We start from the raw sequence: 15,086 nt of genomic DNA, 5'->3' as shown, positions 1-15,086 counted from the left end.
TACACAGCATCTGCTTTCAATAAACTACATTTTTAAGCATGCCCAAGGTTAATGGAACCTACAGTGCATCAAATTCTTTATTTCCAATAATCAACAGAAAATCAATTTAGAGCAAACACCGAAAGCTACTTCAAAAATGTAATGTTTTAAATTTCCATAATTCTATGTTGGTCAAGGAGCCTTTGGACAACTAAAACAAGAATAGGTTCATAGAGATCCAGAGGCTATCCTTGTGTGATCAAACATAACGTGTGTATTTTGAACAAAATTGATGACAATTTGTGTTTCCAAGAGGGTTTAAAAGCATCTATAATATGCAAATAGCTGCATAGAATGAATACATATTTTTCCCTTCCAGAGTACAAACAGCCAAATTAGCAGGAGCATTACAGCAGGAAATAATTTGTCCCACTGGTTTAGTTCAATTTAAAGAGAATTTATCATATCCAAGTGAATGAAATTTGTTTCAATACCATGTTTACCATTCAGGCATGAAGCACTCTGATGGCTTTAACATTAGCCTTTCATAAGTCATTGGTTCACAATTAGGCCATTCAGCATATTGTCTCCTGCACCATTCAATCATGGCTGATCTATCTTTCTCTCTACCCCATTCTCCTGCCTTCTCACCCTAACCTTTGACACAATATTGGCAATAAATTGCAGATTCACCATCCTCTTGTAAAGGAACGTCCTTTTATTCTGAGGCTGTGCCCTTTGGTCCTAGAGTTCCCATGAGTGGAAACATCCTCTCCATCCAGGCTTTTTACTATTTAGAAAGTTTTGAGATTCCCCCCTCATCCTTTCTAAACAGGCCTAGCTTTCTAAACAGGCCCAGAGCCATCAAACGGACAAGTTAACCAATCATCCCCAGGATCATCATTCTCATAAACATCTGGACCCTCTCCAATGCAAGCATATCCCTTCTCCGATGTGGAGCTCAAAAATGCTGCCCGACCAGCACCTTATAAAACCTCAGCATTAAATCCCTGCTTTTATGTTACAGTCCGCTTGAAATGAATGCTAATGTTGCACTTGCCTTCGTTACTACTGATTCAACCTGCAAATTGACTTTGAGAATCCTGCACCACCAGCACTACCACCCACCTAATGCACCTCCGATTTCTGAATCTTCTCCCCATTTAGAGAATAGCCTATGCCTTCCTACAGCCCCCACACTCATCTGCACAGGGAGCAAAAATCTCAGAGCTGCAAGACAAGCACAAGGGCCAAGACTTCTAACATGGCCTCTTGGATCCTCCAACCCTCCTGACTATGGATCAAATTGGAACCAGTTAACCTAACGGGTGTGACCGCTTCCAGAAACACAACGTCCATGTAATTCTCTCCACTCCAGGTCATCAACTTTGAGCCAGAGTTCCTCGATCAACCAACACTTGCTGCAGATGTGGTCACTAGGAATCACCAGCTCCCATAACATGCAGCTGCAGCACATCACGTAATCCTGCATGACTCAGTAATGTATTTCCAGCTGCTATTTACATCTCCCACTTGCTCTGGGTTTGATAGGTCAGCACTCTTTTCCTAGGCCCTTCTCAAGGAAGCCTCTCAAGCCAAAGCCTCAAGTTGCATTTTTCCTGATGACCATGGTAGTTCCAACAGGTCAGATTAATTTTGTAACCAATGTGATTTTCAACCGACCTGACGGGCAGCTGTGATTAATGGAACTCATGTGGAAACATGCGTCATTTCATTTGCTGAATCAGGACTCCAATCACATATATAAAACCATGTTTATTTCTGCAACTACAAAAATAAAACAAAACTGATACACACATGGGGAACAGCATAAATGTAAATAACTATGAGAAAATCTTCCCAAATAAAACAAATTTAAAAAAGATGAGTAATGGTTTATCAAACTCAGATTTCATGATGGCTCCTTCCATTTCATAATTGTTGACATAAAAATTGTGTTTTACACATTCCCAGAGAGGCATCAGTTTGTAGTTGAGGGAGATCTTAGTTCAGTTTTATATTCTGAGCAGGAGAACACTTCAGATTGGACAGTCATAAATATGGATCTCACGATCGTCTGCAACAGATACGATCTTCGACCCGTTTCCATTGTACTTAGCACCCCAGACCTGTTGAGAATGCGGAATGTTTTATTTAGGGAGACATTTTACAACAGTTACAGCACAGAATTTAATTAACTCAGACATGCTGGACATTTGTTTTAAGGTTAGTTACCTGATCTAGGTGATCAAAAAATGTGTGTACACAACTTCTGGAGCCAGCGTCCCACACCTTAACACTTTTGTCAGAAGAGCTGATGGGGAAAAACAAGCTGGTTACAAACTAAAGCAGGGCAGGAGAAGGAGAGCAAGACAAATTGCATAGCATTCTTAAATAGGGTGCACAGACTGGATCAAATAGATGCTTATGCAGTCTGTTCAATGGATTTAACAGCAGTCAACAAGTGAGCACCAGCGACAACAATGCATTACATTTTCCTTTCATAAACTTTTGATCAGAATGAAGACCATCTAAACTGAACTCTAAAAAATACAGATAGACACAAATTGCTGAAGTAACTCAACAGGACATGCAGCATCTCTGGAGAGAAGGAATGGGTGGCTTTTCAGGTCAAGATCCTTCTTCAGTATACTGCAGCAGCATAACTTTCATCATGCCAAATTTGCACACAAAAATCCCCAAATGACACATTTATTCTAAGGCAGATTGGCCTTCAGAGAAAGCATTTCTATGACTACAATGCCCTGCTGTCCCCAAATATTTCCATACAAAAACACATTTCAATGAGCAACATATGCAGCCGACAAGTCAACACCACCCCACCTCCCATCCCCTTCCTGGCTTGTGCTGGAGGACTTCTATGCAAAAGCGAGAAACTGAACCAATGTTTCTCAGGTGGACAGGTACACGATCTGCTGTTTGTAGGCTATCTTACTGATGTTGGAGGCCAGGCAGAAAAATAGAAATCAATGATGATGCAGATGCTGTAAATCTGAGATAAAAACAAAGCACTGGAAAAACTGGTCAGGAACATCTGTAGAGAGGTACGAGAGCCTTCATTGGAACTGTTTTGATTTCAGATAATATATTAGTTTCAGCTCAATGATAGAATTCACAAGGCCTCGAGTCGCAGAACTGAATACCATGTATAAACAAAATGTTGGTCTAAAGTTGGTGCATCCAATGAAACAGTGAAGGGATTTCAGAAATCTCGCTGAACATTTGCACAATATCTCATTGCTTAACTTCAGAACAAAGGAGTTGAAATCATCATTTCAAAAACTAGGGCTTTGAACAAACAATTAATCCAGCATTACCTTGATACAAAGTGGATGTCATCTGGGCAGAAAGCCACATTCAACACCCAGGATCCGTGACCACTCAGCGTACCTGCAAGATTGGCATGTTGTCTACAGGAAGGAAGAGACACAAGGGATTGGGTTAACTAGGACCACGTGATATAGTACGACTGTTGAAGCCCGATCTATAAAATCATCAAATAAATGCAATGAAACTACTTACACGTCATAAATCTTTATGTAACCATCATCAGAAGCAGTAATTAGAAGCTGAGAGTCGGGGGAGAATGTCAAAGATCTGATTGGCTTGGCGTGGCCTGGAAGTTAAAGAGTTGAACCATTTGAAAACAAAGTAATTTCGTTTAGAGATACAGCCCAGAAACAGGCCCTTTGGCTCAGAGTCCGTGCCGACCAACGATCCCCGTACACTTGCACTATCCTACATATTACAGACAATTTACAATCTTTATCAATGCCAAGTAAACGCAGACCTGTACGGCTTTGGAGTGTGGGAGGAAACCGGAGCACCCGGAGAAAGCTCACATGGTCACGAGGGAGAACGTACAAACTCTGTACAGACAGCACCTGTAGTCAGGATCGAACCCAGATCTCTGGTGCTGCAAGGGAGCAACGCTACCACTGCGCCACCCTGCTGCCCCAAAAATTGAAAAGCTATTTTTAAAATCTATACAGGTACACCACCGATTTTCCAGCAACTGATAGACCGGCACCTCCTTTAATCCAGACAAAATAACGAGAGCGCATTTGGAATTCCTACGACCGCCAGCCTAGTTCACTGTGCGGCCACAGGTGGCATTGCGTGTGGCATGTGCTCTTTCAGGACATGTGCCTTTGTCCCAAAAGAGTTAATTGTTTTTATTATTAGAATTATTTAGGTTTCTAGCAGTCCATGATGCTTTAGAGACACGGTAGGGGTATAATTAGTGGGTCAGAGGTGTATTATTGAATTGTTATTACGTTACTGATGTTGGTGCAGCAAAACGGATAATCAGGCAAGGCCCTGGAACCAAGGGTGCCGGAAAATCGGTGGTGTACCTGTATATTTGACATTGTAGTAAAACACTCCATCTTGTATTTGCGAGGCATGGATCTTACATGCAAAGGGTGACAAGAGACATTTGCAATGGACATGAGCAAGAACAACAATGGCTAAATGCTAAACACCTCCAGAGTTAAGCACCATGGAAGTATGTTACATGGCAGGGAACACCTGACCAATGGAGCAAATAACTGCCCAAGAAACAGTTAGCTCAGAGGCGCACATGCGGCTGTTTCAGCAGAGTGTGGGTTGGGGAATGTGTGCAGGAAAATGGGGTTCCAAAAAACAATTATTATTTGCAAGGGAATGTATCCAAAGCTGGCCACTGCCTGCTTATTCAGATCTGCTGCCGTAAAACGTCAGCACAATTTGATCAATTCCAGTTACATCACTGCAAATACTGACTGCCAGAGGGGACTGATTGTCAAAGCACAGAGTGCTGGAGGAAGCCAGTGGGTCAGGCAGCATCTACGGAGGGAATGGATAGGCAACATTTCGGTCGGAGCCTTTTCTTCAGTTCAGGCACAGGTTGCCAGCCTTTCTCTCTGGGGGAAATCAACCTCAGAGGATCATAAGCATGAACATTCCTGCCTCCTTGACCAACTCCTTATGTTGGCTCAGTGATGTCACAGTATTCACACTTTGCAGATGTGGATGTCTTCCACCAACCACAGCCCCCGCTTGTACATTTTACCTTCTAGTGTGTGCAACAACTTTCCGGTTGCAATGTCGAACATATTGATGATCCCATCAATAGCACCACTGGCTAGGTACTTCCCGTCAGGACTCTACAAGAAACAGATTCATCCCTCAGGTTGTGAATCAATAATCTTAACCTCAAATTAATTATTCACCAGTACAGCCTCTCAGAGTCGTACAGTGTGGAAACAGGCCCTTCGGCCCAACTTTCCCACACCGACCAACATGCCCCATCTACACCAACATGCCCCATCCCACCTGCATGTCCTTGGCTCATATCCCACTAAACACGCCCAATCCATGTCCCTATCCAATCCATGTACCTGCCCAAATGTCTCTTAAACATTATGATAGTACTTGCCTCAACTACCTCCTCTGGCAGCTCGTTCCATACACCCTGTCAAGGGGTAGGATATATTAAGCAGCAAGTTCTTGAAGTTGATGTGTTGGATGCAGGAGAAATATGCAGGAGAAATGGGCAGGAGTAAAGATCTGAGTGACTTTGACATGGGCCAAGTTGTTATGGCCAGACGACTGAGTCAGAGCATCTCTGAAACGGCAAGACTTGTGGGGTGCTCCCGGTCAGCAGTGGTGAGTACCTACCGACAGTGGTCCGAGAAGGGACCCAAGGCTCATCGATGCACGAGGGCAACGAAGGCTTTCCCGTCTGGTCCGAACCAACAGAAGGTCTACTGTGGCACAAGTCACAGAAAATTTTAATGGTGGTCACGGGAGGAATGTGTCACAATACACAGTGCATCACACCCTGCTGCTTATGGGGCTGCGTAGCCCAGACCGACCGGTCGGTCAGAGTGCCCAGGATGACATAATGTTTTGGCTCATCAGTGTAGTTCTCAGCATCAATTCTATAAACAAAGTCCAATGTCCTCAATGGGGTAAAGGAGCCAGGAACCTAGCTTAAAGTTTTAAAAATCTCAAAAAGAAGTATGTTTATGGATTGCATTTCAGAGCTCAAGCTATGTAAAGTTGAAGGAGCAGCTAACATTTGGCAGGGCAATCAAAATTAAGGGAGACAAGGGAGGCCAGAGATAACAGGGTTTCACAAAAGAAGTAACAAAGAAGAAAAAAGTGCTTGCTTTTCATATTACTGGCTCTGGATTCCATGAACCGAGCTGCAAAAGGCAATTCCTGGTAGCTGGGGTTCACAGAGGCAAATCAACAAGTTGCATCAAAGATTGGTAGCACATTTAAATTAACACATTCATCAGAACCATGCTTCAGTCCCATCCATCAACAAATGAACACAAAATGATCCCGGTTTTGCTTACGTATGCGATGCTGAGGATGAACTTCCCTCTTGCATCCAAAGTAGATTCCTTCTTTCCACTTTCAACTCCAAATATATTTATTTTCCCCAAGTGACTCCCTGTCGCTAAAAACTTGCCATCAGGAGAGAAGGCCACGGACCAAGCATCAACTGAGGAAAGACATTGTTTCATTAAATTGGTCAAGAGTCAAAATTCTGACAACGGAAAAAAACTGTTGCAGCAGCTTAGTAGGCTGGTAAATGTGATACACATAGATGATGTGTAATAAACAAAAATTAAATTAATAACCACAATAACAACCTCCCTTCTAATGACTCCATTTATACCTCCATTTATGCTGGCTCGGCAAGGCCAGCAAAGTAACCAAGGATGAGTTGCACCCTGGCCACTCCCTCCTCACTTCTCCCATCAGGCAAAAGGCATAGAAATGTGAAAATGCACACCCCCAAATTCAGGATCAGTTTCTTCCCAGCTTGTATTCAAGAGATAGTTAGATATAGCTCTTAGGGCTAACAAAGCCCAAGGGATATGGGGAAAAAGCAGGAACAGGGTACTGATTCTGGGTGATCAGCCATGATCATATTGAATGGCGGTGCTGGCTCGAAGGGCCGAATGGCCTACTCCAACACCTACTTTCTCTGTTATCAGGCAACTGAATCATCCCACCACAACCAGAGAGCTGTGCTGAACTACGATCTACCTCTTTGGTGACCCTCAGACTACCCTTGATCAGACTTTGCTGGCTTTACCTTGTACTAAATGTTATTCCCTTATGTATCTATACTGTAAAGGGTTTGGACATGTTGGGAGAGTGGGCAATGAAGTGGGAGATGGAATACAGCACAGCAAAGTGTGCGGTCATGCGCTTTGGTGGGAGGAATAAAGGCATAGATTCAGAAATCGGAGGTACAAAAGGATTTGGAAGTGCTGGTGCAGGATTCCCAAAAGGTTAATTTGCAACAAAAAGCTGGAGTAACTCAGTGGGACAGGCAGCATCTCTGGAGAGAAAGAATGGGTGACGTTTTGGGTCGAGACCCTTCTTCAGACAGATTACTTCTGACACAGGTTAATTTGCAAGTTGAATCCATCGTAAGGAAGGCAAATGCAATATTAGCATTTAATTCAAAAGGTCTAGAATATAAAAGCTAGGATGCAATGCTGAGGCTTTATAAGGCACTGGTCAGACAACATTTGGAGTATTTTGAGTAGTTTTGGGCGCCATATCTGACATGGGATGTGTTTCCGATGGAAAGGATCCAGAGATTTACAAGAATAATCCCGGGGATGATCGTGTTAATGTATGAAGAGCATTTGACAGCTCTTGGCCTGTACTCGCTGGAGTTTAGAAGGATGAGGGGAAACCTCAAATGAAGCTTACCGAATAATGCAAGGCCTGGATAAAGTGGATGTGGAGAGGATGTTTCCACTGGTGGGGGAGTCTAGGACCCGAGGGCACAGCCTCAGAATAAAAAGACGTACCTTTAAAAAGAAGACGAGGAGAAATTTCTTAAGTCAGAGCGTGGCGAATCTGTGGAATCCCTTGCCGCAGATGGCTGTGGAGGCCAAGTCTTTGGGCATTTTTAAAGCAGAGATTGACAGGTTCATGATTAGTAAGGGTGTCAAAGATACAGGGTGAAGGCAGGTGAGTGGGGATGAGAGGGAAAGATATATCAGCAATGGCAGAGTATTCTCAATGGGCCGCATGGCGTAATTCTGCTCCAACATGGAAAACACAGCTGTGGAACCACCACCCAGCCCCAGGGTCCCGAGTCCTGGACACCCTCACGCATGCCTGAACTCCAGCGTTACAATTAACCAGTTATTCGCCCAAGAAAAGGTTTGCAGCAAACATTCAGACCAGCCCATCACTATCTGACCGTACAGATAAGATAATTTTACTAATGAAGACTTGTTTCAAATTTTAAAAAGTGTTTTGCTGGAAGTTTCCTCCATTCTGACTCCCATTTGTATCTCAATTATAATTTGACTGCCTTTTTCAGAAAAAGAGCTTTATAGCTAATTAGTTTGAATTCTGACTTTTTTTCTCCCAACCAGAAGCACATTAGTGTGGTCTGATACAAATACCCAGGATAAGCCAACAATCTTCTGGAAGTGAAGTGCATCGACAATAATACCTTGAGTCTCTGAAAATGTGTCTGTTATTTCACTAGAATGCAATAATATTTAATGATTATGTTACTTTAAGGCAACAAGTGCAGGCAGCAGAAATTCACCAAAATAGAGTCAACACATTACCTGGCCCAGCATCCAAAGACTTGATCTGTTTACCCGACTCCAAATCCCAGAGGCGAATATGTGCATCCAGAGAGCTGGAGGCTGCAGTGGTCCCAGTGTGATTAATGTCAACCGATACTACTCCCAGCTGGTGCCCCTCCAGGGTCCACTGGAGCTCCAACTTCTCGTCTTGCCTGAAGCAAATATAACAGAGGGGGGTTTAGATTTTGTGGGAGCTTGCACATTATTGATGGGCACCACGATGGGCATTCTTGGAGCAGACAAAATATTTTTTTGTGGGGCTTGGTAACTCCCAGGATTGTTATTTCTGATTTGAGTCAAGAGTGTTTGATTGTCATATATATCCCGGATAGAACAATTAAATTCTTACTTGCTGCAGAACAGAATATGTAAACAAATACCTGGGAGTCCACATCACAGAGGATCTGACGTGGGCAACGCACATCGCCGCACTGGTGGGTAAGGCAAAGCAGCGCCTTTACCACCTTAGAGAGCTGAGGAAATTCAGAGTGTCTCTGAGGATCCTTCATTGCTTCTACTCTGGGGCTGTAGAGAGCATCCTTTCCGGCAACATTACAGTCTGGTTTGGGAACAGCTCTGCCCAGGACAGGATGGCCCTGCAGAGAGTAGTGTGTTCGGCAGAACGCACCATGGGAACTACACTCGTCCCCCTGCAGGACCTATACATCAGGAGGTGCAGATCCAGAGCAAGTAAGATTATGAGGGACCCCTGCCACCCCAGTAATGGACTGTTCCAGATGCTACGATCAGGCAAACGCCTCCGCTGTCACGCTGTGAAAACGGAGAGGATGAGGCGGAGTTTCTTCCCACAGGCCATCAGGACTGTCAACTTTTATAACTCCAGAGACTAAATTTTGTCTACACTATAGTAACTTTATTAACTTTGTTCATATGCTGTAACTGTAATTCTTTTTTGTGCACAATCCGCAGGCATTGCCACTTTAATTTCACTGCACATCGTGTATGTGTATGTGACAAATAAACTTGACTTGACTTGAGTATGCTGACAACCGAATAAACGAGAAAAACAAGTTCACTATGTATGTGTATACTGTAAATATATATACAATATGCACACACACACACACAGTCTGAAGAAGGGTCTCGACCCGAAACGTCACCCATTCTTTCTCTCCTGAGATGCTGCCTGACCTGCTGAGTTACTCCAGCATTTTGTGAATAAATACCTTCGATTTGTACCAGCATCTGCAGTTATTTTCTCTCACACACACACACAAAAGTGATGCAATAATAGTTTATGTAGTTCAGAGCCTATTTGGAGGTTGTGGGGTTTAATAGTCTCAAGGCAGGGGACTGCAAAAGCTGTGAAGTCTAGTACAAATCATTTCTATGGTAGCAGTGGACATTTTAAGCCTTGTGGCTCTCATCTTGGATTGCTTTATTCAAAGGGTATCAGTCACCCTATATAGATAAGGAAGCTTGTTTATCAGCTGTGTATTCTGTGTAAAAGTTATGAGTGAATGTCCAGTGTCTTTTGTCTCGAGTCATGTTCAGTCCGTTATAGTTCCATGGTTTCTTTGTTTTGTTAGTTATGATATGTTCACTTTTTAGTTAAGGTCTGCAGATATTTTAATATCTTTGCTCTGATGCCGTATAACCGCTGTGCTCGAATAAAAAGATTTAAAAGCTACTTCTGGACTCAGCTGTAGTAGACTTGGCAAATCATTCCGAATTAAGATGAGAAGGAATTTATTTAGTTAGAGGGTGGTGAATCTCTGGAATTCATTGCCACAGACAACTGTGGAGGCCAAGTCAACTGGTATTTTTAAGAGTCTTGATCAGTATGGGTGTCAGGGGTTATGGGAAGAAAGCAGGAGAATGGGGTTGAGAGGGAAACAAAGTTCAGCCATGTTTGAATAGCGGTGTAGACTTGATGGCCTAATTCTGTTCCTAGAACTACGAAGAATTCAGTAATCCTACAGATCTGAAACTCTGCTTATGGAACACCAGCCCAAGCGCACAGAAATAAACCAGTGATCACCTATTGAGTATTATTCCAATGCAAACTAGGGAACACAGAGAATGTTGCTTTAAGACTATAAGCACAGCAGCTTTTCTGATCCAAGCTTGTAACTGAATTCTCTGCCCTCGTCCTCTATTTATGAACTCCAGAACCCTATCTGCTACACTGACTATATTCCCAGCACTGCCACTTTCAAATGATTAATGCTCCTACACACACTTCGGAATTGTGAGTTTGTCTATTTGTCACTCCTCATTCTTTACATCGACCCAACATGTTCTTCCAGAGTTCTGCCGTTTTATTCCAGATTTCAGCATCTGTAGTCTCTGTCTTTGTACAAAATAAGCAAACTCAATTTCTAATTTAGTTATAGAGTCATACAGCACTTAAATCAGCCCCTTCAACCCTCCATGTCACACTGACCATCAAGCACCCATCTGTACGCCACCCATTTCCCAGCACTCAGCATGTAGCCTGCGCCAAGGCAAATTAGGTGCTGAGAGACTTTCTGCCTCTACCACCTGTTTAGGTTGTGTGTTCCAGATACTACCCTTTGGATGAAAAATCATTTAAAAGTGTGGAGCGAATGGGATCCTGGCTTTCATCAGGATCGGAGAGGCAGAGGTAATGGTAAACATCTCCCCTAAAACTCCTTACCCTCATCTTAAATCTATAATGCCTGGCTTTAAACACTTCTACAATAGGAGAAAATTCTCAGCATCCTCACCTCTAATTATAGACACAAAATGCTGGAGTAACTCAGCAGGTCAGGCAGCATCTCAGGAGAGAAGGAATGGGCAACGTTTCGGGTCGAGACCCTTCTTCAGACTGATGTCAGGGGGGCAGGACTAAGGAAGGATATAGGTGAAGACAGGAAGACAGTGGGAGATCTGGGAAGGGGAGGGGAAGAGAGGGACAGAGGAACTATCTAAAGTTGGAGAAGTCAATGTTCATACCACTGGGCTGCAAGCTGCCCAGGCGAAATATGAGGTGCTGCTCCTCCAATTTCCAGTGGGACTCACTGTGGCACTGGAGGAGGCCCATGACAGAAAGGTCAGACTGGGAATGGGAGGGGGAATTATAGACAGCTCATTCAGCACATTTCATCTACTACAAGGAAAGCATCCAGTCTTGCTGAAGGTACTGATGAATCTACCACAACTCTCTGCTCTCTTGTATGGCCAGTATTTGTTTTGTTTTTCTTTTCCAAGAGTTCTCAGTTCCATGTCAAAAGCTGACTTACCATTTCCAGACTTTAACCAAGTCATCTAATGAGCCAGTCACGATGGTCTCCGAGCCATCTTTCTCACTCTTTCCCCAAGCCACAGACCAGATAGAGTCTTCATGAGCTTTAAGAATTAAACAGAGGTTTTAACACTCATTGAATAAATATACAGTGATGGTTAGTATCATACAGTTGAAACAATACATCTGCTTTCACAATATTAACATCTTCACTTTTTCCTCCTCTGTGTACGATAAATATGAAAATGTCTCACCGTGTTCTTGCTTGAATAGGATACTGTACTGAAAACAAGAGAGAAAGACGTTAGTGCACAAACTGGTGTAGGACAGTGAATGACAACACTTGGATTGTTTGACAAAGATGCAGCGCAGTTACCTGTGTGCTCATCCTCCCAGCTTCTGACTGACAAGAACTGAGGATTTACTCTGGAATTAAAGCAACAAAGTACTTAGAACAGTGAACATCACAAGGACTGACCCTCCAGCCCACAATGTCTGTGTATACCATGATACCAAGTTAAACATATTTAAAAGGCAGATTCTCGGGATGTGGCAGCAAGTAGGTTTGTACTGAGCTACAGGGAAGGAGGCATTCTGTGGCGCAGAGGGGGGGGGGGGGCGGAGCGAGTAGAAGGAAGAATGGGAGGGTAAGGATGGAGGGAAGGTAAGGATGGAGGGAGAGTGAGGAGGGAGGGAGGGTAAGGATGGAGGGAGGGTGAGGATGGAGGGAGGGTGAGGAGGGAGGGAGGGTGAGGAGGGAGGGAGGGTTAGGATGGAGGGAGGGTAAGGATGGAGGGAGGGTGAGGATGGAGGGAGGGTAAGGATGGAGGGAGAGTGAGGAGGGAGGGAGGGTTAGGATGGAGGGAGAGTGAGGAGGGAGGGAGAGTGAGGATGGAGGGAGGGTAAGGATGGAGGGAGGGTGAGGATGGAGGGAGGGTGAGGAGGGAGGGAGGGTTAGGATGGAGGGAGAGTGAGGAGGGAGGGAGGGTTAGGATGGAGGGAGAGTGAGGAGGGAGGGAGTGAGGGAGGGAGGGGGAGAGAGAGAGAGAGGGTGGGTTAGGATGGAGCGAGGGGGAGAGGAAGGGACATTTGCTTAGGGGACCTGGCCCGGGTTGATTTATCGTCGCACCCACTAACGGCCCGGGGGGGGGGGGGGGGGAGGGGGAGAACCCACCTGGTGCTGCGGCCGGAGCCCGGCAGTCATGGATGTGATGTGAGGGAGGGGAGGGAGGGAGGGCGCGGCGCTCAGCAGGCCTCGGGCGCCATGACAACTCGCCCAGAAGTGACGACGCGGGTCCCACTGTCGTACATGCGCACTACGCGGAAGGGGAGGGTCACGTGGTGGGGGTGGCGAGTCGCGCGGGGTGCGATGAGGGGACGGGTACGCGCTGGTCACGTGGAGGGCGGCGGATCACGTGGGGGCGCGGGTCGCTCGGAGGGGGGGGGGGGGCGGGTCGCGCGCGGGGGCCGCTGGCGCCGTTGCATTGATCTCGCGCACGTTGACAACGTTGCCGCCGCCCAGGGCCTGAGGGTGAGTTTAGTTTATTTTAGTTTAGTTTAGTTTAGAGATACGGTGTGGAAACAGGCCAACCGACCAACGATCCCCGCACACATCAACCCATTCCTCCAATTTGACGACATTGAAAAGATCATCCACGCATTTATTTCCTCCCGCCTAGACTACTGCAACTCCCTATACACTGGGATCAGCCAATCATCCCTGTCCCGCCTGCAACTGGTCCAAAACGCCGCAGCGAGACTCCTGACGCGTACCCGTAAAAGGGACCACATCACCCCGATTCTGGCCTCTGTCCACTGGCTCCCAGTGCGGTACAGAATCAACTTCAAGCTCCTATTCACATACAAAACCCTAAACGGGCTTGCCCCCCCCCCCCCCCCCCCCCCCCGCCCCATATCAAAAATCTTCTAACCCACCACTCTTTCTCCAGGTCCCTCAGGTCGGCCGACTTGGGGCTACTCACTATCCCGCGGTCTAGGCTTAAGCTCAGGGGTGACCGCGCTCTTGCGGTTGCAGCTCCGAGACTGTCGAACAGCATCCCTCCCCCATCAGAACTGCCCCCTCCATCGACTCCTTTAAGTCCAGGCGCAAAACCTATTTCTACTCCCTAGCGTTTGGATGTGCAGTGAAATGAAAGTGGCAATGCCTGCGGATTGTGCACAAGAAAGAATTACAGTTACAGCATATAAATAAAATTAATAAGTTACTATAGTGTAGACAAAAATTTAGTCTCTGGGGTTATAAAAGTTGACAGTCCTGATGGCCTGTGGGAAGAAGCTCCGTCTCATCCTCTCCGTTTTTACAGCGTGACAGCGGAGGCGTTTGCCTGATCGTAGCATCTGGAACAGTCCGTTACTGGGGTGGCAGGGGTCCTGAACTGATGTACAGCACTTTGGTCAACATGGGTTGTTTTTAAATGTGCTATACAAATAAAGTTGACTTGACTTGACTTCACACTAACACCATCCCACACACACTAGGGACAACTTACATTTATACCAAGCAAACGCAGCAGTACAATACAATACAATATATCTTTATTGTCATTGTACAGGGGTACAACGAGATTGGGAATGCGCCTTCCATATGATGCAATAAATTAATTCGCTAATCAGTATAAATTTATACAACCCAGTGATACAAAATTAGAAACAGATTTAAAACAGTATAAAGTTCAAGTAGGTCTGTGCTGGTTCGCTGTGCGATGTGACAATCCGGCTCAGCAGGACCGGTTCATAGCAGCTATGGCCCTAGGGATGAGTTGCTGCCTTACAGCGCTTGCAGCGCCGGAGACCTGAGTTCCATCCCGACTACGGCTTCTGTCTGTACGGCGTTTGTACGTTCTCCCCGTGACCTGCGTGGGTTTTCTCCGAGATCTTCGGTTTCCACCCACACTCCAAAGACGGACAGGTTTGTAGGTTAATTGGCTTGGTAAATATAAAAATTGGCCCTCGTGGGTGTTGGATCCTTCCAGTATAGTCCCTGGTGGACTCTTCGGGAGTGATAACCACAAGATAGAGGATACAAGATACGTCTTTGGAGTGTGGGAGGAAACCGGAGCTCCCGGGGAAAACCCACGCGGGTCTCAGGGAGAATGTACAAACTCCGTACAGACAAGAACCCGGTACCTGGCCACGTGAGGCAGCGCTGCTCTAAACGCTAAAGCGGCTGCTGCTGCGGGGGTTCCCCGGGGTTTGAGGGGATGAGGCCGGGG

General features: G+C 45.5%; 2 protein-coding genes across 2 annotated transcripts in view; one reads left to right on the top strand and one right to left on the bottom strand.

Moving 5' to 3' along the window:
* Positions 1–1,746: 1,746 nt before the first annotated feature.
* On the bottom strand, positions 1,747–13,182 carry skic8 (SKI8 subunit of superkiller complex). Its single transcript, XM_078429690.1, has 11 exons — positions 13,028–13,182; positions 12,230–12,279; positions 12,108–12,135; positions 11,852–11,957; positions 8,604–8,776; positions 6,348–6,496; positions 5,054–5,147; positions 3,523–3,616; positions 3,318–3,410; positions 2,215–2,293; positions 1,747–2,108 (listed from the first exon to the last, which is right to left on the bottom strand). The coding sequence occupies exons 2-11, from the start codon at positions 12,239–12,241 to the stop codon at positions 2,019–2,021; spliced, it is 918 nt and encodes a 305-aa protein (XP_078285816.1). The 5' UTR covers positions 12,242–12,279; positions 13,028–13,182; the 3' UTR covers positions 1,747–2,018.
* Positions 13,183–13,318: 136 nt separating this feature from the next.
* crabp1a (cellular retinoic acid binding protein 1a) overlaps positions 13,319–15,086 on the top strand; it is a 47,128-nt gene continuing 45,360 nt past the window's right edge. Inside the window, exon 1 of the mRNA XM_078429803.1 lies at positions 13,319–13,384. The gene's annotated coding sequence lies outside the window, so the exon portion shown is untranslated. The remainder of the gene's footprint in view (positions 13,385–15,086) is intronic.

Source organism: Rhinoraja longicauda, chromosome 38 (genome assembly GCF_053455715.1).
Source record: "Rhinoraja longicauda isolate Sanriku21f chromosome 38, sRhiLon1.1, whole genome shotgun sequence".
NCBI lineage: Eukaryota > Metazoa > Chordata > Chondrichthyes > Rajiformes > Arhynchobatidae > Rhinoraja > Rhinoraja longicauda.
Note: the sequence above shows the minus strand (reverse complement) of the source record. Positions and strands in the feature narration are given on the sequence as shown.

Excerpts from the sequence above, each read along its gene's own strand:
- skic8 (XM_078429690.1), bottom strand. Across the intron at positions 3,617-5,053 it reads GTTGTTGCACACACTAGAAG|GCCACGCCAAGCCAATCAGA; the intron begins GTAAAATGTACA and ends TTTAACTTCCAG. Across the intron at positions 2,109-2,214 it reads TTTTTGATCACCTAGATCAG|GTCTGGGGTGCTAAGTACAA; the intron begins GTAACTAACCTT and ends CATTCTCAACAG.